Below are 23,582 nucleotides of genomic sequence, written 5' to 3'. Positions count from 1 at the left end.
TTGCATAATTATTGAGATCTGGGTAGGTGTAATAAGACTTAAACCTGGTTCAAAAGTTCTTCCTTATTAATGTTTTTTTTTTTTTATGTGTGTATTTGATTTTAATAGGATGAATAGGTGTGAAATAAACTAAACAGAACATTTAAAGTATCTGCTGTTCTGCCCCCTTGTGGCTCGTTAGAGACCTGACAACACATTTATGTTGTACTTTTATATTTTACTGCTTCCTGTTACTTTACAGTTTGGTTTCAGGTCATCAACGATCAGAAAGAAGGTGAATATTAATGATGTAATCTTCATCACAGTTTTATGTAAAACCAGAAACATAAAAAAAAAAACATTTTTACTTTTATCTTCCAGCTCTGTTGGAACAAAATCAAACTCCAGATTCGGTGAGTGTTTCATGAAAACCAACACACACATTTTACTAATCGTAATACTGTTGAAGTCTGTTCTTCTTCTTCTTGTTCTTCTTCTTCATGTTTATACTCGAACAAGCTGATTGTTTCTACTAACAAGATGTTCCTCATCATCATCATCATCATCACACTGTTTATTCTGACTCAATCCCACATACAAATACTCACTAGAGCACCAAATATGGATTCATCCGCTGCTGAAAATAGTCCCCGACAAACTGACTATTGCCTCCTGTTAGACTGATGTTTTTAACTTCTTAATAAAGAATAAATGTTTTGATTCTGTAATAAACTAGAATTAAAGAAGAAGTCAGGAGCTGAAAATGTGTTTATTGGTGATTTTTTTGTTACAACCAGAAAAACAATACGAGTTAAACTCTGTGTTTCTTCACAAACATCCAAACACCATCATGTCCTCCATCATTCTGCTCCGTCTGTTAAACATAAGCTTTATTTAACAACCTCTCACTGTTTGTTTCCTCCAACAGGCGGAGCTGGAGGTGTTACCATCTCATCTGGTTCAACATTCTCCTCATAAAAACACGTCACTTCACAGATTTGGCACAAAATTCATTTTTTTAAAAACAACATAATCTGAAATGTGCAGAAGGACTCAGATTCACATTTAAGGGACATTCAACCTTCAGATGAAGACGCTTCTTTAAAATGTTATTAAAAATGATATCAGAGGCTTCATTGTGAGTTTAAGGCAGCAATCAGACTCAATTTAGAACCTTTATTGATTATTTTGTGTTTTTTTACAGATGATGTTCTGAATTCTGGCACTTTGTAGATCTAAAAAAGAAAAGTCTGACTTTTAATAATATTCTTTTGTAAAAAAATCAGTTGTGATATGATTAAAAATGTCAGTAAACACAAATATTTACTTTGTGTTTCCCGACATAGGAACAATAAATATCTGACAGCTGAAAGAAATTTGACAGTCGAGCGCCCCCTGGTGGAGTAAAAGTGGAAACACAGGGAGAGTTCCTGATATTAGTTCTGGGTTAGTTTGAAACCAAATGTAACGTGTGCTCCTCTCAAATATATTAAAAAAGGGAAATGTAGGTTTATAGTAAATAAAGGTGACTGAGGTGTAACATGTTGACAAAGTACACGTTTACACCGTCGTCGTAGGAGGAACGAGATGAATGTACTGTGATTTAATTGGCTGAATCCTTTAACACCTCATTCTATAAAGTCTCTGTACACACACACACACACACACACACACACACACACACACACACACACACACACACACACACACACACAGCCTCACATTAATAATTATCTACATCCGTTATGTTACAGTACGTCGTTGTTGTCGTCATCGTCGTCGCTTCGGCCTCCTGACCTCTATGTGACCTCTACGTAACCTTGTCCTTAGAAAGGTCAAAGGTCGGCCCTCTGCTTCTGTTGACTATCGTGACGTCTCTATGGTAACCAGGTCGCGGCGGGGTCAGAGTCCAGCGGCTAACGGCTGCTGCAGTCATCTGTGTCCGCTCACCGCCGCCCCCTGATGGGAAGTCTATGTAAGTGCAGGGGTTTCTTCTTCTACTCCCTGATTGGCTGCATGTGTCAGGTTCCTGTCCTCTGATTGGCCAGCCAGCAGGGCAACTCTCCACACCTGGAATAACAGGAAACAGAATGTTTGATCTTTGTTTTGATTCTCTGGAGGTTTAATTTATTTAAGTAAAAAAAACACACCATCTAAAATACTCTTTTACAAGTAAAAGTCCTGGATTCAAAATGTTAAAAAGTAAAAGTACACAAGTATTATCAGCAAAATGTGCTTTAAAATTAAAAAGTAAAAAAAACATGCAAAATTCTTTCACAGTATTATTGTATTATTAATGTTGTGGTTTATCCATATAGAGTCCATTTTAAATACTTTGTATACTGTAGATTAGAATGTAGTATTATAATATAATACTACATCATATGTTTGTTAATGTTAAAAGCTGAAGCTGTCAAATCAGTGTATAGTTTAGAAGTAGTTTATGACATGTGTCCTTTAGAGGAGCAGTTTAAACACTTTAGAGTATGAATGATGTCACATGACTTTGTGTACCTTTCTCTCAGCGTCGGCTGGCTGCTCAGGAAGCTCATCTGCTGCTCCAGACGACAGACTCTGAAGGCCAGATAGCAAGAGGACAGGACGAGGAGGAAGACGCTGAGGGACGGACAGACGGACAGACGGAGAGACGGACAGACGGGATGAATACTGATCAATAAACGAGGTTTTCCTCCTTAAATATCTCAGTGACTGAAGTTAACTGAAACCAGAGAGAAGACTCAACCTTCTATGACAAACGTGATTAATGACTTTCTGTTTTGTTTTTATTGTTTGATATGACATTGTTTGACTTTATATGGTTAAAAAAACGTTTTTATGACAAACAATGTAGTTTTATTACTTTTACTATGACCTTTTACGACATACGACTTTTTTTCAACATACTATACTATGACTTTGATGAAGTTCTTATAACATAATATACTATATTTTATTTTGACATGTTATTAATACTATACAATACTATGACTTTTTATGAGTTTTTTTAAGACGTACAATATCGTGACTTTCTGATGACATACTATACTATTACTTTTTAATTACTTTTCATGAAATCTTATTCTCTGACTTTTTATGACTATATTTGACATACTATGAAGTTCTAATAACTTATAATGACATAGTTTACGATAACTTGATCATAACCTTTTGTCACATGCTATCCTATGATTCTTTTTACAGGAGATTGATCATTTGGTTGAATAAACATCCACTCCCTCATCAAAAAGCCCATCAGAGGATCTAAATCTTGCAGCAAGTAATGAAAGTCATAGTTTAGTTTGTCGTAAAAAATTAAAAAAGTCATAGAACAGTGCGTTAAAGCGATAACAAAAAGTCATTGGATAAAACAGGTAGCTCAAACAGTCAATCTGACTGGTCCATAGCAGTGATATAACGCCCACACACGACTGCTATGACGTCTAATTCCTTCTTGTATCACTTCTTGTATCACTCCTAGCCCGAGTAATAAATAGCTAAACCAACGTGTTGCCATGGTTACTCGATAGCAGGGTCAAATCAGAGACATTTACAGACATTGACTTCTATGGAGGAGCGGATGGAGCAGTTCAGGTGTCCAGAAAAACATCCACCTGCTCAACGACACGAGGCGCTACTAATAGAGGAGGTTCTGACGATATGATGCATGTGTTTAATGTCACACTGAGGGGCCGGCAAGGGCCCGCAGGCCTCACAAAGAGAAACCCTGCTCTAAAGCTATGTGAAATATAATCAACCAGCAGGTGGCAGCACAGACCAACAAGAAAATATATTTCAGCTCACTGTTCTGAGAAAAGACTGGAAAATACTTCTGAGTTTTAGTTCAGTTAAACTACTGATACTAATTAGTAATATTTGCACAACTACTACTACTGACACAAACACTGCTGTTGTCTGTGTACTCTGGGTTTTAGGGATTTTGAGGTTTTTTTTGTACCTTTTTGGTTCTGATATATCGGTTTTGTAGTATTTGTGATGATTAAATAAAATAAAAGAAATCACAAAATCCCAAATCTGCCTGATAGGACTTTACAGGACTGTATTGTGTGTTCTGTTGTACTCACAGCAGGACGAAGAGTTTCAGCAGCTGGTACTCCATGTGACCCAGTTCAGGTACCGGTTCTGTCAGCAGGATCTTCTCTGGTTCCAAACTGCTGTCTGCACACAAACAAAGGGAGGAAACACCAGGAAACACGGGTTAATCTGCAGGTGTGTGTGTGTGTGTGTGTGTGTGTGTGTGTGTGTGGGGGGGGGGGGGACAGGTGGGCCTACCTGTGAGCGTGTGTGTACTGAAGGGCGTGTCCACGACGAGGCCGGGGGAGGAGCTACCCAGCAGGTCTGGGAGGGACGAGGACACGGCAGGGAGAGACGGCTTCCTTCTCCACTTCAACACCTCCGGAAACTCATCCTGAGAGAGAGAGAGAGAGAGAGAGAGAGAGAGAGAGAGAGAGAGACAGAGAGACAGAGAGAGAGAGAGAGAGAGAGAGAGAGAGAGAGAGAGAGACAGAGAGAGAGAGAGAGAGAGGGAGAGAGAGAGAGACAGAGAGAGAGAGAGAGAGAGAGAGAGAGAGAGAGACAGAGAGAGAGAGAGACAGAGAGAGAGAGAGAGAGAGAGAGAGAGAGAGAGAGAGAGAGAGAGAGAGAGAGAGACAGAGAGAGAGAGAGAGACAAAGAGAGAGACAGAGAGAGACAAAGAGAGAGAGAGAGAGAGAGAGAGAGAGAGAGAGAGAGAGAGAGAGAGAGAGACAGAGAGAGAGAGAGAGAGAGAGAGAGAGAGAGAGAGAGAGAGAGAGAGAGACAGAGAGAGAGAGAGACAGAGAGAGAGAGAGAGAGAGAGACAGAGAGAGAGAGAGAGAGAGAGACAGAGAGAGAGAGAGAGAGACAGAGAGAGAGAGAGAGAGAGAGAGACAGAGAGAGACAGAGAGAGAGAGAGAGAGAGACAGAGAGAGAGAGAGAGAGAGACAGAGAGAGAGAGAGAGAGACAGAGAGACAGAGAGAGAGAGAGAGAGAGACAGAGAGAGAGACAGACAGAGACAGAGAGACAGAGACAGAGACAGAGAGAGAGAGACAGAGAGAGAGAGAGAGACAGAGAGAGAGAGAGAGAGACAATAAATGATTCTTGAATCGTAGAAGTCAAGATGGATTCTTGAACTTTTAAACATCAGATTTCCTGTTTTGGTCTCAAGGGGGCAGTGAATGCATCATCTAAGGAATGTTGTGATGTCCCATAGAGCTCCATGAAAACACAAATGAGCCTCATCACCATGTGGAAATGTGGAATCATCCGCCGCGGAAAATAGTCCCCAACAAGAAGCACTATTTCCTCCTGTTTGTTTGATGAAAACGTTTCAGGAGATTAATGATGGTTTTCTTTTTCTAGAGATGATGATGATGATAAAAATCCAGATTAAAAACTCCAGATTGATGTTTTTTAATTGTTCGTCTCGTCAGCCGCCGCTGGCTCAGAGAGCATCAACGCTTTCCTCTGAGTCATCAGTGTGTCATCAACTCAACTTCACAGTATTTTAAAGCAGAACCTGAAGGCAGCGCGGTGAAAAAAGCCTCTTATCCAGGGAGCCTGAAGGGGTCACAGAGGGTCAGGACCAAAACAACAGCTTCTGGTATTCAGATAATCCTGTTTTCACTGACTGGTGACTCATATCTAATATATATCTATATCTATGTATATAGATATATATATATATATATATATATATATATATATATATATATATATATCTCCTTACGTTATCATGTATCTCTGCAGGAACAAATCATGTAAATGTGCATCTCTTTGTGTTGTTATAAAAGTATTCTGAGGACGTCTCCTCATGCAGCATCATTACCATGGACAGAGAGCTGGGCTCCTCCAGGTACTGCTTCAGACTCAGACTCTTCCCGTTCACCTGCAGACAGACAGACAGACAGACAGACAGTGTAACGGCACATTTAGGTTTTAGTTATACTGTGGGAATTCTATGTTTTAGTTATACTGTGGGAATTCTATTTGTGTATGTTTGAAGATATTATATCCACAGGCCAGGTGTGGGGAGGTGTTGACTCTCCTTATCCCAGGCGCCAGTAGCCTTGATCCCCCCACTTGTTTTGTCCCTTATATTCAGAGTGTGGTGTTTCTCACCAGTGCATTACTTGCTGTGTTCTGTGTGATCCTGTGAACTCTTGCTTCTTTCTAATTAGAAATAAAATACTACAAAGACACTCTTTGTCATCTGATCGTATTTCAACGCTCACTTCAGACTCATCTCAGTCAGTATTAGTATAGTATTCTTTGTTTCCACAACAACAGACAGACAGACAGACAGACAGAGACAGGAAGTCACTGAATGTATTCTGAGATGTAAAGCAGGAGTCACCGACTTCACAAACCTGCAGGTGAGTGCAGATCCTCCTGAGGACGTCGTAGACGCTGTCTCTGGACAGCAGGGACACGAACACATACTGCAGAGAGACAGACAGGAAGTGACCTCTTCTTTCATCTTCACACAAATATTCATGTGAACAGCTGAGGTCGACACTATGAATGTGAGAAGTTATCTGAATATTTAAACAGTGTCATCTTTCGATCATTTATAAGAAGTGAACACAGGTATCATGACGTCACTCATTGGTTTGTGGACTCGATTTTGAAGCCTCAAGTTTGTTGATTTACCCGTCGCCATCTTGAATTTTTTGCAACCAGTGAACAGGAAGTGACCATATATGGACTGAGGAGGAGTGAGGTAGAGACGCCGTATACGTCTCTGGTGTCGACCTGTCAATCAGTGTGTAGCCCCGCCCTAAAGCATCCCCTGCTTTATGGTCTGTTTGACTCTAAATGGAGCATCATTTACTAAATGAACATCATGCTGTATTGAAGAAGACTTGAAACTAGAGATTGAGACCATAAACTCATGTTTACAATGTTTACTGAGGGAATAAATCAAGAGAGAAGTAGAGTCATTTTCTCATAGACTGCAGGTCTTAAAAAATCTTAAAAAAACATCAAATTCAGTTCCATCCAAAAAATGTTTTAGAGGTTATTAGGAAGTCAACACCTATAAATATGTGTATTAATAATAATAATAATAATAATAATAATAATAATAATAATAATAATAATAATAATAATAATAATGTGGTATCTCAGGTCTGGTACCTTCTGTGCCGTATCCATGGTGATAGCCAGGCCGTTGGGCACCAGGCCGGCCGTCTTGTGTTTCTTCACCAGACGAACCGACACCACCGGTATACAAACCTACAGGTTCAGAGAGACAGATAACAAGACCTTTTATTGTGAAGGGCAGAGAAAACACTTCCTGTTGCCGCCGCTGCTGGACAGCTCTCGAGCAAGGCACCTCATCACCTGCTGTTCAGCAGCAGTGTAATATAACAAAGTACATTTACTCAAATACTGCACTGAGGTATATTTTAGAGGTACTTGTACTTGACTATTTCATTTTTTGCTACTTCTACTACATCTCAGAGGGAAATATTGTATTTATCTGATAGCTTCGGATTATTAATACAAAATATAATCAACTGATAAATAATATAAATAAATAAATAGATAAATAAATGAATGAATAAATAAATATATGTTATTATAGATTTAACGTCCAGCAGTATATAATAATCAAAATAAGCTCCACATTTACCACCTATAACATTAAAGTAATGAATATTATATATATAAATGAATAATTAATAATATATATATATATATTATTCTGCATAAGGAGTACTTTCCTTTGGTACTTTAAGTACACTTTGATTCTAACACTTTTGTACTTTCACTTATGTATGATTCTGATTGCAGGACTTTTACTTGTACCATAGTATGATGAAGTAGTGGTACTGCGGTGACCTTTGACCTGGACTCCAACAGAACAAACAGACGTCTGGACCAAACACAAACAGATCATCACACATGTTGACTCAGTGGAGTCATATTGGGATCATATATAGAAGTAAACTGATCATTTATCTTCCTAAATGTTCCTTAAGTGCTGACGTGAGACTGAGTTAAATAAGAAACAGACTGAAATCAATAATCATGTGTTTAAGCAAAGTGAAGTTCAAGTTTATTGAACTAAAATAACGACTTGAACTAAAACTGGAGCTGACTATGAAGAAAGCCGTTTGTTACATGACTAAATGGTAAAGTTGGATAACGTCTAACAAATGCATGAAGCTCTTTAATGTCTGTTTAAAATCACCTCCTCATCACTGAACCGACTCACAGGGGACATTTTACTCATTAGTGTTTTTAATTAAACTTCATGCTAATTGTGATTAAAAGCTACCACAATTAGTTGCGTAAGGTTTTGTTTTTTTCTTTTTAATGTAATGCATCAAACACTGGAACACAGTTCATTAAACATTTTGATTGTTATATTTAGAGAAATTTAGATGTGATTTTGCGCGGAGATACATATGAATATTTTAATGGTATCTAAATAGATTTCAAAATTGATTTAAACACATCATCCGGCCCTAACGTTTCAAAAATATTTTGCAGCCACCCTGACTGAATCAATCCTACTACAGCGACCTTTGACCTGCTGATTTTCACCACTTAGTATTTAGTTCACACTAAAGCTGAGCATCATTTTTAATCCTCTTTCAGAAAAACAATCCCATGTTTTATATTTCAGTATTTCTGAACTCACAGTTTGTTGTTCTCGTCGACATATCGTGCTTCTGTCATTGATCAGCTCATTCAGTTAATGCACATTTTGCTGTTTGACATCAGTTATTCAAAACTCACACAGAAAGCTAGAGGTAACAGGAAGTCATCTAACACTGGACCTGAGTTTTCAGCTTCATCCAACAGTTTTTCTATATTATATTTTTATTTAAAAAATAAAATAAAATCACCCAATTCTCAGAGCTACCGGTGTCTGAGACTCTTCTTCACTCACCTTGATGTCTTTTCCAAACAGGTTGGCGTAGAAACAAAGCCAGTTCCTGGAGATGTAGAGTCGTCCCTGCAGCAGGATGTCTCGCAACAACGCACACGAATAAACTACAGAAGAAGAAGAGAGCAGGAAGAGACTTTAACTGTGACTCTGATCAAATATCATAACAATAGGTTTCTGTAATGGAAAACAACATCTGAGCTAATAGAAGGTCAAACTGGGGTATAGACCAGGTGAGAACAGGTAGCTGATAGACAAGGACAGGCGATAGAAAGATGATAGACAGGTGATAGAGAGATGATAGACAGGTGATAGAGAGATGATAGACAGGTGATAGAGAGATGATAGACAGGTGATATAGAGATGATAGACAGGTGATATACAGGTGATGGATCAGATCCTCACCTTTCATCAGGATCTCCTCTTTAGGAACCGTCTGGAACAGTTTGTGGTACTGAGAGTTGTACTTGCTGACAGTCTGTGAATGCAGCAGGAGAAAAAAAGAGTTTGTTACAGACAGATTCAGATGTTTATGTAATCAATAATCATATAATGTGGTTGAGATCATTGCAAATAATTGATTTGAATGTCATCATTAAAGAAGGTAGTTGCTGAAGGTAAGATAAGATAAAGCAAGACTTTATCTTTCTTGAGGGAAATAGTTGTGCAGCAGTTGCAGTAAAAGTAGGAAAGAGTACAAATATAAGTTTAAGTATCAAAAGATCACTAAAATTAGCCACAAATCCAAAATATACATATAAATATATATGGCAGGTAATGGGGTTCCACAGGGCTCTGCTGTTGGTCCATAAATGTTCACATTATACATAAATAACCATTAATACTTCAATGTCCGCTTTTATGCAGATGATACAGTTTTATACGTCCCAGTTTCTCTGATTCATCTTCAGCCTTTCATGCTTTCCAAAAACAAGGAAACATTAAGTTTAAAAACTGTCACATAATGTGTTGTCTATTTACTATTTTGAAGACGGACTTCTAAACCAGCCTCATTAACTTTAATAGAACTGTCATCAATGCAAAACTTGAATGTTGTCACATAGCGAACCTTCCTTCTTTTATATTTCCTTTGTATTCAATTTAAGGCCGTCTGTCTTTTCTAACCCATAAAACATCTTTAATGTCTGCACTTTATTGTAAAGATATCCTGTAACTAACAGCGATAGATTTCTTAAAGTTCTCATCACGCCTCGTTGTACCACAAAGTTGGATTCCTCATCAATAAGAATAAATAATAAGCTGATGATATTTATCAATGAAACTCTTCAGTCAAATACCTCACATCGTCTCTCATTTAAATCTTGTAGCTGCTCATATTTCATAATGGACACACTAATCTTTATGACATGATGGTTCTGTGACTTGTTTTTATGAATTATTTATTGATTGTGGTTGTCTGGATTTATGTTTGATTGTGCTGTTTTTGGTTTAGTGATGTGTGATTATGAATATCTGATGAAATAAAGTGAAATAAATCAATATATTAGAAATACTTTAGTCCTTTTCTGGATCGGCTGACGTGAAGTTTTTAGGTATAATTAATGATATTTTAACTGAAGATCTTTACGTGTATCAGATCATTTTTACTTTGTTGTTTTGGTTCTTTTATCAAACACGTATTCCTCCACTGCTGACTACAAACTAAACCTCTGCTTTCTGGAATATTCTGCCTCGGTGTTGTTTTGGTTCCTGATATGTGGGTCAGAAGTTACATCATCTAAATCCACCTGTGCTCTTTATTCTCTGAGAGACTTCCTGCCTCCCTGTTCCTGTCTGAAACAACAAAGACTGAAACAACAGAAAGAAGCTCGACGGCGCTCGTCCTCCAGCTTCTGAAGACGGAGCGAACATTTGGGTCAAACTAGAAACAAAACATTACATCACAAAGAAACAGACGCTATTTTAGAGCTTTAACAGGTGTGACAGAACGCAGAGACTTTCTATAGTAAAACAAGTGAGTATCAGTTTTATCCAGAAAAAAAGGAGAAAATGGTGCATGAAACAGAATTCATTTTATCGATTTTATTATAGTTTCGTATTTATTGTTAGTGAACTAAAACAGTGCAGCTCTCTTTGTGCTTTTCAGTGACAAAATGTTACTAAGTACATTTACTCAAGTAATTTGAAGGCATATGTATGTCAATTTTCTACTACTTTATACTTCTACTTCACTTAATCTTTTCATCACTTTACAGATTCAGGTTATTGAAACAAATAAACTAAAATAGTATAGTTCATAAAGTCATTAAATGAGCTCCATCTTTATCAGCTACAACCTTATGAATGCGTCAATAATTATAATACATCATATAATATATTATTCTGCATAACAAGTATCTCGAACTTTTTACTGAAGTAAAGGAGGTACTTTCTGTTTGGTTTTTGTGGTTTCACCTCATATATGGAAACAGATATCAACGAGGTCTCTGTGGAATAAATAGAAGAAGTAAAAGTACAACCCTCCTCGTGTTTCCTGTAAATCCTAATCCTTCAGAAAATAAAAGTTTTTATCACAAAGCTGATAATTGCAAATAAGTAAATGATGAATAATGTTTGGGGAAGAAAGTGGAAAAGAAACGCAGTAAATCTGTCCGTCTGTATGATTCTTAAATATATGTCTCAATGCTGCTCACACACACACACACACACACACACACACACACACACACACACACACACACACACACACACACACACACACACACACACACACACACACACACCCGTGAACGTGTTCCCATGGAGACGAGACAGACGCCGGAAACTTCTGCAGAGACTTTGAAAAAGATTTGAAAGGACTCCTGCTGGTCTGCCGTCATCTCTGGACCCCTGAACACCACCGTGTGTGTGTGTGTGTGTGTGTGTGTGTGTGTGTGTGTGTGTGTGTGTGTGTGTGTGTGTGTGTGTGTGTGTGTGTGTGTGTGTGTGTGTGTGTGTGTGTGTGTGTGTGTGTGTGTGTGTGTGTGTGTGTGTGTGTGTGTGTGTGTGTGTGTTTGGTGAAGACTCACTGATCCTCTGTAGCACTTTTTCACGTCTTCGTAGGAAAGGTCGTCGATCAGCTGCAGCCTGCAGGAAACAACACATCTTATTACATCTCATCTCTTCTCATTTTATATTTTCTAGTAACTTTACTTTTTAAAATTTTACATAAAAACATATGATCAGTTTACAAAATAAACTGTTAAAGATTAAACTAGCACATTTCTATCTAGATATTATTATTATTTATTTATTAATTAATTAATTTATCTATTTATTTATTCATTTATTTATTTAATAATTTATGAAATGTATGTATTTAGTTATATTTATATTTAATTACTTTTATTTATTTATTTGTATTTATTCATTTATTTACTTATATATTTATTTATTAATAATTTATAACTAAATACAAATAGTTATATTTGTATTTAGTTATATTTATATTTATTTAATTATTTGTATTTATTTATTTATACAAATTTAATTATTTGCCAGGGACATTGAACATTAATCAAAATTTCCGTTTCCATCTCAACCTAAATGTGCTAGATCTAGCTAAAGAGCTAATTTTTCTCCGTAGTCCCTGAACAGGTTATTACAATTTAGTGGTTTAATATTATCAGTAAATATAACTAAGAAACCACTGTGGTTGGCTTTTTATTACCTGTGGTTCTCTGGATTGTTTCGTGCGGTCTATATTTGTATTGGGAATGTAACTTCTTGATAAACTGCCTATTTGTTTGGCTGCACGGTGGTGTAGTGGTTAGCACTGTCGCCTCACAGCAAGAGGGGCCTGGGTTCAATTCCCGGGCTGGACAACCTTCTGTGTGGAGTTTGCATGTTCTCCCCGTGTCAGCGTGGGTTCTCTCCGGGTTCTCCGGCTTCCTCCCACAGTCCAAAGACATGCAGCTTAGGTTAACTGAAGACTCTACACTGCCCGTAGGTGTGGATGTGAGTGTGAGTGGTTGTTTGTCTCTATATGTCAGCCCTGTGACAGACTGGAGACCTGTCCAGGTGAACCCTGTCCAGGTGAACCCTGTCCAGGTGAACCCTGTCCAGGTGAACCCTGTCCAGGTGAACCCTGCCTTCACCCATTGACAGCTGGGATCGGCTCCACCCTTAACTGGATAAGCAGGTTACGGAAGATGTATGATGTATGTATGTATGTAATATTATCAGTACAGGTTAACAGCAAATACTATAGTACAACACTGAACAACACAATAAAATACATAAGTAAATAACAACGCAGATCAAAAAGACCCAACATGACTCACGTGACTGGCCGTTCACTGGATTACATAATGTAAATATGATGAATGACTATTACTGGAAAAAATAACAACCGGGGAAATCAGCAGGTTTTAAGAGCATCATATCAAAAATATATATAAATAAAAATATATAAATAAATATAAAGTATAAATGTGAAGAGAAAGAGTCATAGTTTTATAAAAAACATGAGCTTTTTAGACACAAACACAAACTGTTAACTTCTCCTTAAACTGATCTCAGGTGTTCAGTTGGAGGCTCTAACAAATCCTCTGAAGCCACACACACACACACACACACACACACACACACACAGACACACACACACACACACACACACACACACACACACACACACACACACACACACACACACACACACACACACACACACACACACAGACACACACACACAGACACAGACACACACACACACACACACACACACAGACACACACACACACACACACACACACACACACACACACACACACACACACACACACACACACACACACACACACACACACACACACACACACACACACACACACACACACACACACACACACACTTATTTGCGTCATGCAAATGGCGTCCTGACCGGAGACACGACGTTCATGCAAAAAGAAAGTCGACAGACAAACACTGAACACATCGCAGCAGTTATCACTGATCTGTGATCTGCATGAAAGTAACCAAGTAACGTACAAGGTTAACGTACTTGTACTTTTCTATTCTATGCTACTTTAAAGTTTTACCTCATTCGTTTATTTGATCTTTTTACCATGAAATCTTCTACTATGATGCAGTAATTTACTACTAATACACCCAGTAGTACACAAAAAGTATCTACAATCGACTCCACATTAAAGAAGTACAACATTAAAATACGATTATGTGTATTTCTTAGTGATACAATCTGAATATAATATTCTTTAATAATATAACACTGTGAAAAGGCATACTGATGAACTTGTACTTTTGATACTTTAAGTACCTTTTAATTCTGAACTTCAGTAACATTGTGAAGTATTTTTAGAACGTGGTACTTCTACTTTAACTTGAGTAAAGTACTGAGTACTTCTTCCCCCTCTGATCATTATTAACTGTGTACATGTGGAAAAAAAAAGCGAAACTGGACGAGAAGTGAAAATTCCCATCAGCCACTTGTGTTAGTTTAGTCCACTGGAGCATGGAGAGTGTGTGTGTGTGTGTGTGTGTGTGTGTGTGTGTGTGTGTGTGTGTGTGTGTGTGTGTGTGTGTGTGTGTGTGTGTGTGTGTCCCAGTGGACAATCACTCCTTTCACACACACACACACACACACACACACACATCAGATATAAAAGAACTAATTATGCAAACAGTCGGTCTGAATGGAGAAAGTGGAGCAGAGAGAGCGTCCGTGTTCACACCGAGCAGACGGATCGGATGTTTGAATGTTTGAACGTTAAAACAACGTTCACGTCACGATGATATATATATATGTAAATATATATATAAATATATATATAAATATATGTAAATAAATATATATATATATTTAAATGTGAAGCCGCCGTGCCGTTAAACAGACAAACGAGGCTAAAAGTTCTCAAATATGTTTAAAAGTAGAATCCTTATGATTCATATTTTATAAAAACCCCTTGCTGCTGCTATTGTAACATTCTTATTGTACACATTTAAATAAAGTTTATAGAACTAATCTATGTTGTTAAAGTAAACTGTGGTACAATATAAAGTAATAATTCAAGTTTCCAAATTTGATATGAATCTGTTGAATCCTCCTGGAGGAGTTTTCAAAAGTTCCAAACCTGCAAAGTTGCTAAAAATACATATTGTCACATGACCTATGACATCATCGTTGGTCATGTGACTTCAATAATTAGATCGTTTTTTCTTTTTTATTCTCCGTCCACTCAAATTTTTATTTCTCCCTGTTTTGAATCCTCGGTGTTTAGTGTGTATTTGTTTGTGGGTTTTAAGGGAACATTAGCTTCCTGTCTGTTTACACCAGCTACACACACACACACACACACACACACACACACACACACACACACACACACACACACACACACACACACACACACACACACACACACACACACACATCAGACTCTCTCTGAGCTCTGCTGCCTGGAAACGTGAGCTGAATGCACATGCTGCACACACACACACACACACACACACACACACACACACATCACACACACACACACACACACACACACACACACACACACACACACACACACACACACACACACACACACACACACACACACACACACACACACACACACACTGTGATTCTGCAGCTTCTCCTTGCAGCTTGTTTGGTACGTGACAGGAATGTCAGAGACACTCCTGCTTTCGCTCTGTGTTATTGTCTGTCCTGCACGTCTCCTCGTCTTTCATCTCCCGCCAAACACACACACACACACACACACACACACACACACACACACACACACACACACACACACACACACACACACACACACACACACACACACACACACACACACACACACACACACACACACTCTCTTTGTCAGGACTAATGAGGGAGTCGGTTGATGAGTGGGAGGAATCTGGAAGTGAATCATCTTCTTGTTCCACCAGTGAGAATCCTGCAGGCATCGTTACCAACACACATGTTAACTCAGTGTGTGTGTGTGTGTGTGTGTGTGTTTCTATGTGTGTGTGTCCACAACATCTGGATCCACCTGCATGCTCTCCAGCTGTGAGCCTCGTCCATCTGCAGCCCCGACCCACATCTGTTTCCTCAGTTCAGACCTCAAACTGCTGCTTCTCTTTTCCGGTGAGAACGTAAAATGTGAGAGGAAGTATCTCGACACAAAGATACAATTCTGTGTTTGTACGACAAAATCAGTCGACTGGGTTACTGTAGTTCATACAGTCATCTACACTCCTCATATGTGAACGTTTAGCTAACGGCCTCATTCTCTAATATGCACGTAGAAAGGTTCTGCTTCAGGTCTTTCCTTCTCTTCTTCTCCATCTGTATAAATCCACATTAATAACTTTGCTTCATTCCCCTGAGTCTCTGTGCTTTCTCGCCTTGCAGGTTTCCATGGATCGTGGTTTTACCTGGACCCTGGTCCTGCCTGACACCTACTGCTGCTGTTATTATTATTATTATTCATCATTTATCTGTTATTATTTTGCTATTATCGGTGCTACTACCTCTATTACTAATATCATATGTATCTTTATACACAAACTGTTTGAGTCACTTCCCTCTAGCGGTCCATCAGGACCAAAACCTTCACGTTTACAGTTGGGCTTATCAATAAAGTCCGGGACCCCCACGACAATCACAGACATTCACTCTCAACTCTTTACTTAAATATACACTTTAATAGCAGACTTGTTTTAACATACTCACACTATGTTTATTGCCGTGCACTACTCACCAAGGCAATAAACCAATAAACCACTTCTGACTCTGATCTGATTTGCATTTACTATGTTGTATCTCCATTATGTTGTTTATTCTGTACTGTTAACATCTATTGTACTTCTGTCCATCCTGACAGAGGGATTCCTCCTCTGTTTCTCTCTCTGAGGTTTCTTCCTGTTTTTTCCGTTTAAATGATTATTTTCGGGGGGTTATATCCTCAGATAGAGGATGTCGTATGTCGTACAGATTGTAAGGCCCCCTGAGGAAAATTTGTGATTCTCATAAATGGAATTGAAATTGACAGGTCCACTGCCACGCCCCCTTTTCTCCATATAAGGTAACATTTTGTCTGAGAAGGTTCATCATGTAGAAAGTCGTTGTAAAAGAGAGCGATAAGTCTGATTGTAGCTGAGCTGCAGTCCCTCACCTGAAGGGCAGGGGGCAGTGTCCGTCGTCCTCCCGGGGGGGCTCCACATCGTGGGGGTGCAGGACGCTGACATCATCACTCTGCTCCATATTCTCTGACATCATCATTATCCACCTGGAGGGGTCAGGAGGACAGAGCGGCGTTAAACAGGTAGAATAGAAAACCTCTGGATCTGCAGACAGCTCCGTCACCAAACGGTGTTTTAAATAAAGCTTTTTTAAACGCACCAGAGAGTTTCTGAAAGACTGTGAAGTGATGATGATGAGGAGGAGAGTGAGAAGTAGGAGGGAGAACGAGGGATGCAGCATCAGATAACAAGATCTAAATATAGAAGTGTGACCAACATCCAGAGAGCTAAAGAAGAAACCAAACACCAGAGAGATGAGACGGGAAGGAGGAAGCGTTCAGATGAACATCACACCAACAGGAACACGTCTTCTCTTCTGGCCCACCATGAAAAACACTCGTTTTCACCTCCATCTTCTTCACATGAAGAGGAGTGCTGACAACAAAAAATGTTCATCTGAGAGCCAGCATAGACGAAGTAAAGATCAGACACAGAGTCTAAAGAATGAGCGCTGTAATAGCTGTAAAAAAACAATATGGTCGGACTTTTATCTCTCCGACGGACCTTGAACACATAATGTGATATAAACGTTTCCATCAGCAAAGGCAACCAAAAAAAGCTTAAAACTGTGATATTTGAGCAAAAACACTTTATTCTACGGGTTTTACATTTTGAAAGTAAATTTTTGCTCAAACAAGATTCTGTAAAAAACATGAAATTCTGAGCTCATCAGTGAAACTATGAAGTCATGATTGATTCATCTGAGACCAACAGTCATGTGACAACAAATCTGTGAAACTTTGACTAACGTAACACAGAGCAGAGAGGAGAGGCTGTAGAAATGTGAATATGTTGAACCACATGTTGTACTAGTGTTGGTACTAGAGAGAGAACCACATGTTGTACTAGTGTTGGTACTAGAGAGAGAACCACATGTTGTACTAGTGCCACTTGCACAAGTTTTATATTAAATACTTTGGGTTTGAGTAGTAGAATAGTACCAGATTGAATAATCAATGTATTAGTATTTGATTTATAGTATTTTCTAGAGGTAATACTGTGATCGTGTTAGTATTAGTACTGGACTACTACAGACGGTTCATCATTTCGTACTGGTCAGTGACTGGTTACCACAGTGAGTACCATCATTAGACCTCAGTGTGGTACAACGACGAGTACTTGTGTACTTGTACTCCATCCTTACAGCGAGGCGTCAGAGGGCGTCGCTGAGGGAGCGCTCTGATTGGTCCGAGGAGAAAACCTTTGATCTGAAGCTGTGACGATGCTCAGAACGAAACACACACACACACACACACACACACACACACACACACACACACACACACACACACACACACACACACACACACACACACACACACACACACACACACACACACGAGGACAGCCGGGATATTCTCTCCTCTGTTGCCACGGCAACGGCATGTGGAAGAAGTCGTTCTGAGATGAAAAGTGTTTTCTCTCCTCGTCGTCTGAATCCATCGTTCTGACCGTCTGAAAACATTCTACCGGATCGACTGGTTTACTTTTGTTCACTGGTTTTTAGTTCTGGATCAATAACCAGAGGATCACATTATAATAAGCACAATTATTTATTCATTTATTAAGCTCTTAAGAGTGTCTTTGACTCAGGAGCTGTATGTTTTTGGTTTGAGCGTCATGTTGCTGCTTTACATCCTGTTTACATTAAAAACAGACAGAACGCAGATTGTTTACATATGAAACCGCAGAAATCTGAGACTGTTGAGTATCTAAACAGAACTATTTAAACTACAGCTGTTATCTGTTTACAGGAGACGGAGTAGAAGTGAAACGAGGGTGGACATTTCAGCAAGACAATGATCCCAAACACACAGCCAAGGAAAAGGTTTCAGAGAGATAAAATAAAGCTGCTAGAATGGCCCAGCCAATCACCTGACCTGAATCCAATAGAAACTCTATGGAAAGAACTAAAGATCAGAGTTCATAGAAGAGGCCCACGGAACCTTCAAGATCTGAAGACTGTTTGTGTGGAAGAATGGGCCAAAATCACACCTGAGCAATGCATGCCACTAGTTTCTCCATACAGGAGGCGTCTTGAAGCTGTCATTACCAACAAAGGCTTCTGTACCAAGTATTAAATACATTTCAGTAAGCGTGTTCAATACTTTTTCCCTGTGTCATATAATATCATATATTATATATTATATGTATGATGTGTACTTAGCTACTATCGCTTCAGGTCGGTAATAACTCAGATATAAATTCATAGTTTGTAGGAAAGTCGTCTCCTATAAACATCTCCTCTATTACCCATCGATTCAAGTTAATATTGCAGTTATACAAGTTTAATTAAGCACCATCTAGCACTTTGTATATATTACAAGCGGACTGTAAGAAGAAGGTTTACGAGCTGAAGACTTCATCTTCTGCTTCATAACCTGAACACAAAGGATCAATACTGATACATATTGACCTCCAGACACCCAACGATGTGAACATTATGACACACGCGTTTAGATCATCAGGATCCGAGTTCTAATATTTTTAACTAAATAAAAACATCAATGTGAGCAGCAGGTGACGGATTCCACCTGGTCGGACATTTCTATAAACACACTGAAGGACCAAAGGTGGAGATGAACCACAGTTGCCATGGTGATAGGCCTGCTCCTCACACACCATCATCCCCAGCAGGTACTTCTCCTCCTCCACCTCCTCCTCCTCCACCTCCTGGTTACCATGGAGACCTCTGTTGGTTTTCCTCTCGGAGGAGTCTCGCCCCGCTCATTAAATCAGGCATGGCCTCGGGGAGACGCAGAACGGTTCTCTGGGATGGGAAACACTTTAGATCTTCAACTCCAGGGTTCCACTTCCTGTCGTCACACATCAGGACGCTCACAACGTTTGACTGAGGAGGACGGAGATGGACGTCTTCAGAGACACAACGTTTAGACACGCAGCTGAAGTCTGACCACAGAAAATGAATCTGCACAGGCTCTGTGTCGGTCCTTCAAAATAAAAGAGAAACGGCTTCATTTTGGAGCTGCAGACTGTTCAAGGAGCTCTGGAGAGAATGGCTGACTAGTTAGCTAGCTAGCTTTTGGTCTCATTCTCTATGGCCCATGTAGCATCAAGATGTCCACTAGTTAGCTACCTAATTCCACCATGCTTTCATGCTACGCTGGTTACAGAAACACCCTCAACAGCGGGCCATCTCTCTAATAGTTTAGCTTTCTGCGTGAGTGGTGACCCACTGTTGTGGTGCAGCAGCCATAATGCTAAGGAGGTTAGCAGAAGGCTAAACTATTAGCACATTTTCTCTACATCTCTGAAACGTGCAGCCGATATTCCAGCTTGCTAGAGACTGGAATCACAGTTCAACATTTCAAATGTAACGCGGTCCGACCCACTTCCAGCTTCACACAGCATCTTCTGTCATAAACCAAAGTATGGACACATTAACGTGTTGACCTGATGACGGGGCTGGACCAGAAGTCAGAGGATCAGCTATGAAACAGTCTCAAAACCCAAACATAAGAACCAGACACATGCAGGTGACGCGAGTGGAAAAGCATCCACAGAAGAGATGAGGTTCTACCCAGACCTACAGAAAAGTCTGTACGACTAAGGGTTCCATCAAGCACCCTTTTCATCTCAAGAACCATTTTAAGAGTTTTCAAGGATCGTTGAAACCTCTGCTGTTAACAGAACTTTCATGTCACTCCAACAAAAACTGATTGTGAACCCAGATTGTTGTGAGTTGAGCTTCACCACATCATAACCGGCTCTTTAGGGTTTTAGATAGCTATATGAAAGGGTTCTAGGTAGAAACCCATGGATGGGTTCTACATAAAACCCTTGTTATATAAAAGGGTTCTTAGTGGGTTCTTGTTCGCACTCGTAAGAAGTGGAAAGATTCTGGATACAACCTCCAGAGAGGGATCTGGGTGGAACCATTACACCGATTAAAGGGTTCTCCTATTATGACAAGCCAAAGAACCCCATATGGTTCTAGTTGGCACCTTTATTTCTATGAGTGTATATCTATTTGTCATAAACGTGGCCAAAGGAAAAAGGCCTGAGAGGACAGACTGAAACGCGAGTATGAGAGATTAGCTGTGGACAGACGGACAGATGCACACAAACAGTCACTCACGACCAAACGCATGATCTCCTGGGGAAGATAATTAAATAACCTTCATGTTAAACTTGAGTTTGTTTGTTTGTTTGTTTTGTCCAAACTTTATGTATTTTGATGTGTTTTAACATTTTAGACGTTTTCTCTTTTTACTTCTGGATTTGTGAGTTTTTGTAAAAATATGCTGAAATATTGTTGAATACTTTATAATCAAAGTACCAGAGACATAAAACTACAACATACACACACATCATGTGAACTGATGATGTCATTCATGGTCAGACTGCTCACTGAATCCTCTTTAACAAAATTTATGCAAAAACATAAGAAAATAATTTTCATCTGAAACCACAATTCATGTCGACTTCTATCAAAGTACATGAAACACGAAGTAAACTCAGGACGAAAACTGGGTCAAGTACTCAACTATTGTACTCTTTACAGATCTATGTACTTTCACTTTATTTCAGTATTTCTATTTTTACTGTACTACACCTCAGAGGTAAACATTGTATTTTTACTGTACTACATCTCAGAGGCTTTGTCATACTTAGAGGTGGAATAAATACTCAGATCTTCTAATTAACTAAAAATATTAATACTTTAGTATAGAAATACTATGTTACAGTAAAAATCCTGCATTCAAAATATTACTCAAGTAAAAGTACAAGCATCACAATATCCTGAACATAGTCATTATGGTGAGTAATGTATATTATATTATATTATATTATATTATATTCTATTTAAGCATCTGTGTGATGTTGCAGCTGGTATTGTTTGTGTTATCAATAAGAACAATAATTGATTAATTGATTATATTTGATATTAATAATGTACTGCGTTACATTCCACCACTGACAGGTAATGTAGATAAATACACTCCCAGTACTCCCAGTACTCCCAGTACTCCCCACATCACCACAGTGCTGCTGACACACACTCACCTGTGCGGCCCCGCAGGCTGCACCGGGTCCGCAGGCAGCACCGAGCACTCGGACACACGGACCGGAGGAGCCGCTGCTGCTGCGGGTCGACGGCCGTCAAGCTGTCACCGCACAGCCCGCACCGCACCGCACCGCACCGGGGAGGCCTTCAGAGTAAAAGCACGGGCTGTGAGGGGGAATACAAAGTAAAAGCCTGGGAGAAGGTGGACAGACTGTACACCTGGCTAAAGGTGGGCCTGTAGTTCAGTTATTCAGGATGAACTTAACCTTCACAGGAGAGTCAAGACATCAGAACATTAAACACCTTTCAGACCGATTCTCATAAAAAACCTCATCTTTCATTTGTCCTGATTATAAAGCAGCAATGTGTCTTTTTTACTTTTATTATACAAATAACAAACAGAAAACAAAACAGAATAAAAGCGTAGAAAAGGTGGAATTAATTGGAAATTAATAAAAAATAACAAGATTTAATCCTGAAATAAATGTATTCAGAATTTAGTTAAACTTAAAAAAAGAGTCAAGATAGCAGCACATATTCTCATAACAAACTATCTTAACTACGTTGTAAAATCACCTTTCATTTGTCTTGATTATAATGCAGAAATGTGACTTTTTTCACTTTATTTGACAACAAATAAACCCACATGGTTACTGACTGTAAAGACTTGATGAGGTGGAGCTGTGTCTCTGTGTACCTGGCCTCAGGTGAGCTGTGAGGTCATGTGATTAAACACATAATGATGGAAGATGCAACATTACTTTAAAGTCAGAGCTGCTTCTGCTTTAATCAAACCGGATGATTGTTTTAATAAACCTGCTTTAAACACACACTACATGGAAATATGAGACACGTTTGAGACTCACAGTAAAATCAGAAGAAGCAGTTTTCTGGGTTTGTTTCTTTACATGACATTACATTACATTACATTACAGTCATTTAGCAGACGCTTTTATCCAAAGCGACTTACAGGAAGTGTATTCAACATAGGTATTCAAGAGAACTACTAGTCACCAGAAGTCATCAGTGCATCTCCTTTCTTAAACAAGCATCTTAAAGCATAAACCAGAGCAAAATATAGTGCACTATATTCTGGTCTGATCTGAGAAGTGTGTTGTCACTGAGGAGGAAACCACATTTCATGATCTCCTCTTCAATCTGCTCTGAAGCATCCAGTGAGGCTGAAAAGCAGAAGAGAAAAAGACTCTTCTGTCTACAGACGGAAGTTCTGATGCAGTCAGTGAACCTTCAGAGGAGAAGAGGAAACCCTGAGAACGGTTTCATATGTTAAGTTAACCAGGCAGAGACAGGAGGCTGTAGTACAAACCTGTCTCTAATGCTGGGAACAACCTGAGGACACAGGTTTGTGTTTGTGT

General features: G+C 39.1%; 1 protein-coding gene across 1 annotated transcript; it reads right to left on the bottom strand.

Annotated features, from left to right (window-relative positions):
* Window positions 1-729: 729 nt before the first annotated feature.
* On the bottom strand, window positions 730-22,283 carry LOC129108732 (GRAM domain-containing protein 2A). Its single transcript, XM_054620636.1, has 12 exons — window positions 22,206-22,283; window positions 17,051-17,164; window positions 11,945-12,002; window positions 9,321-9,393; window positions 8,919-9,022; window positions 7,154-7,252; window positions 6,385-6,456; window positions 5,844-5,903; window positions 4,270-4,405; window positions 4,062-4,155; window positions 2,494-2,595; window positions 730-2,049 (listed from the first exon to the last, which is right to left on the bottom strand). The coding sequence occupies exons 2-12, from the start codon at window positions 17,155-17,157 to the stop codon at window positions 2,001-2,003; spliced, it is 954 nt and encodes a 317-aa protein (XP_054476611.1). The 5' UTR covers window positions 17,158-17,164; window positions 22,206-22,283; the 3' UTR covers window positions 730-2,000.
* Window positions 22,284-23,582: the final 1,299 nt, after the last annotated feature.

The sequence above is a fragment of the Anoplopoma fimbria genome, chromosome 19 (genome assembly GCF_027596085.1).
Source record: "Anoplopoma fimbria isolate UVic2021 breed Golden Eagle Sablefish chromosome 19, Afim_UVic_2022, whole genome shotgun sequence".
NCBI lineage: Eukaryota > Metazoa > Chordata > Actinopteri > Perciformes > Anoplopomatidae > Anoplopoma > Anoplopoma fimbria.
This window is presented reverse-complemented; position numbering and strand designations above follow the sequence as displayed.

Coding starts and splice junctions, on each gene's coding strand:
- LOC129108732 (XM_054620636.1), bottom strand. CDS start 17,157: ATGATGATGTCAGAGAATATGGAGCAGAGTGATGATGTCAGCGTCCTG. Junction 12,003..17,050: donor CACTGCCCCCTGCCCTTCAG/GTGAGGGACTGC, acceptor TGTTTCCTGCAG/GCTGCAGCTGATCGACGACC. Junction 2,596..4,061: donor CTGAAACTCTTCGTCCTGCT/GTGAGTACAACA, acceptor TCCGTCCCTCAG/CGTCTTCCTCCTCGTCCTGT.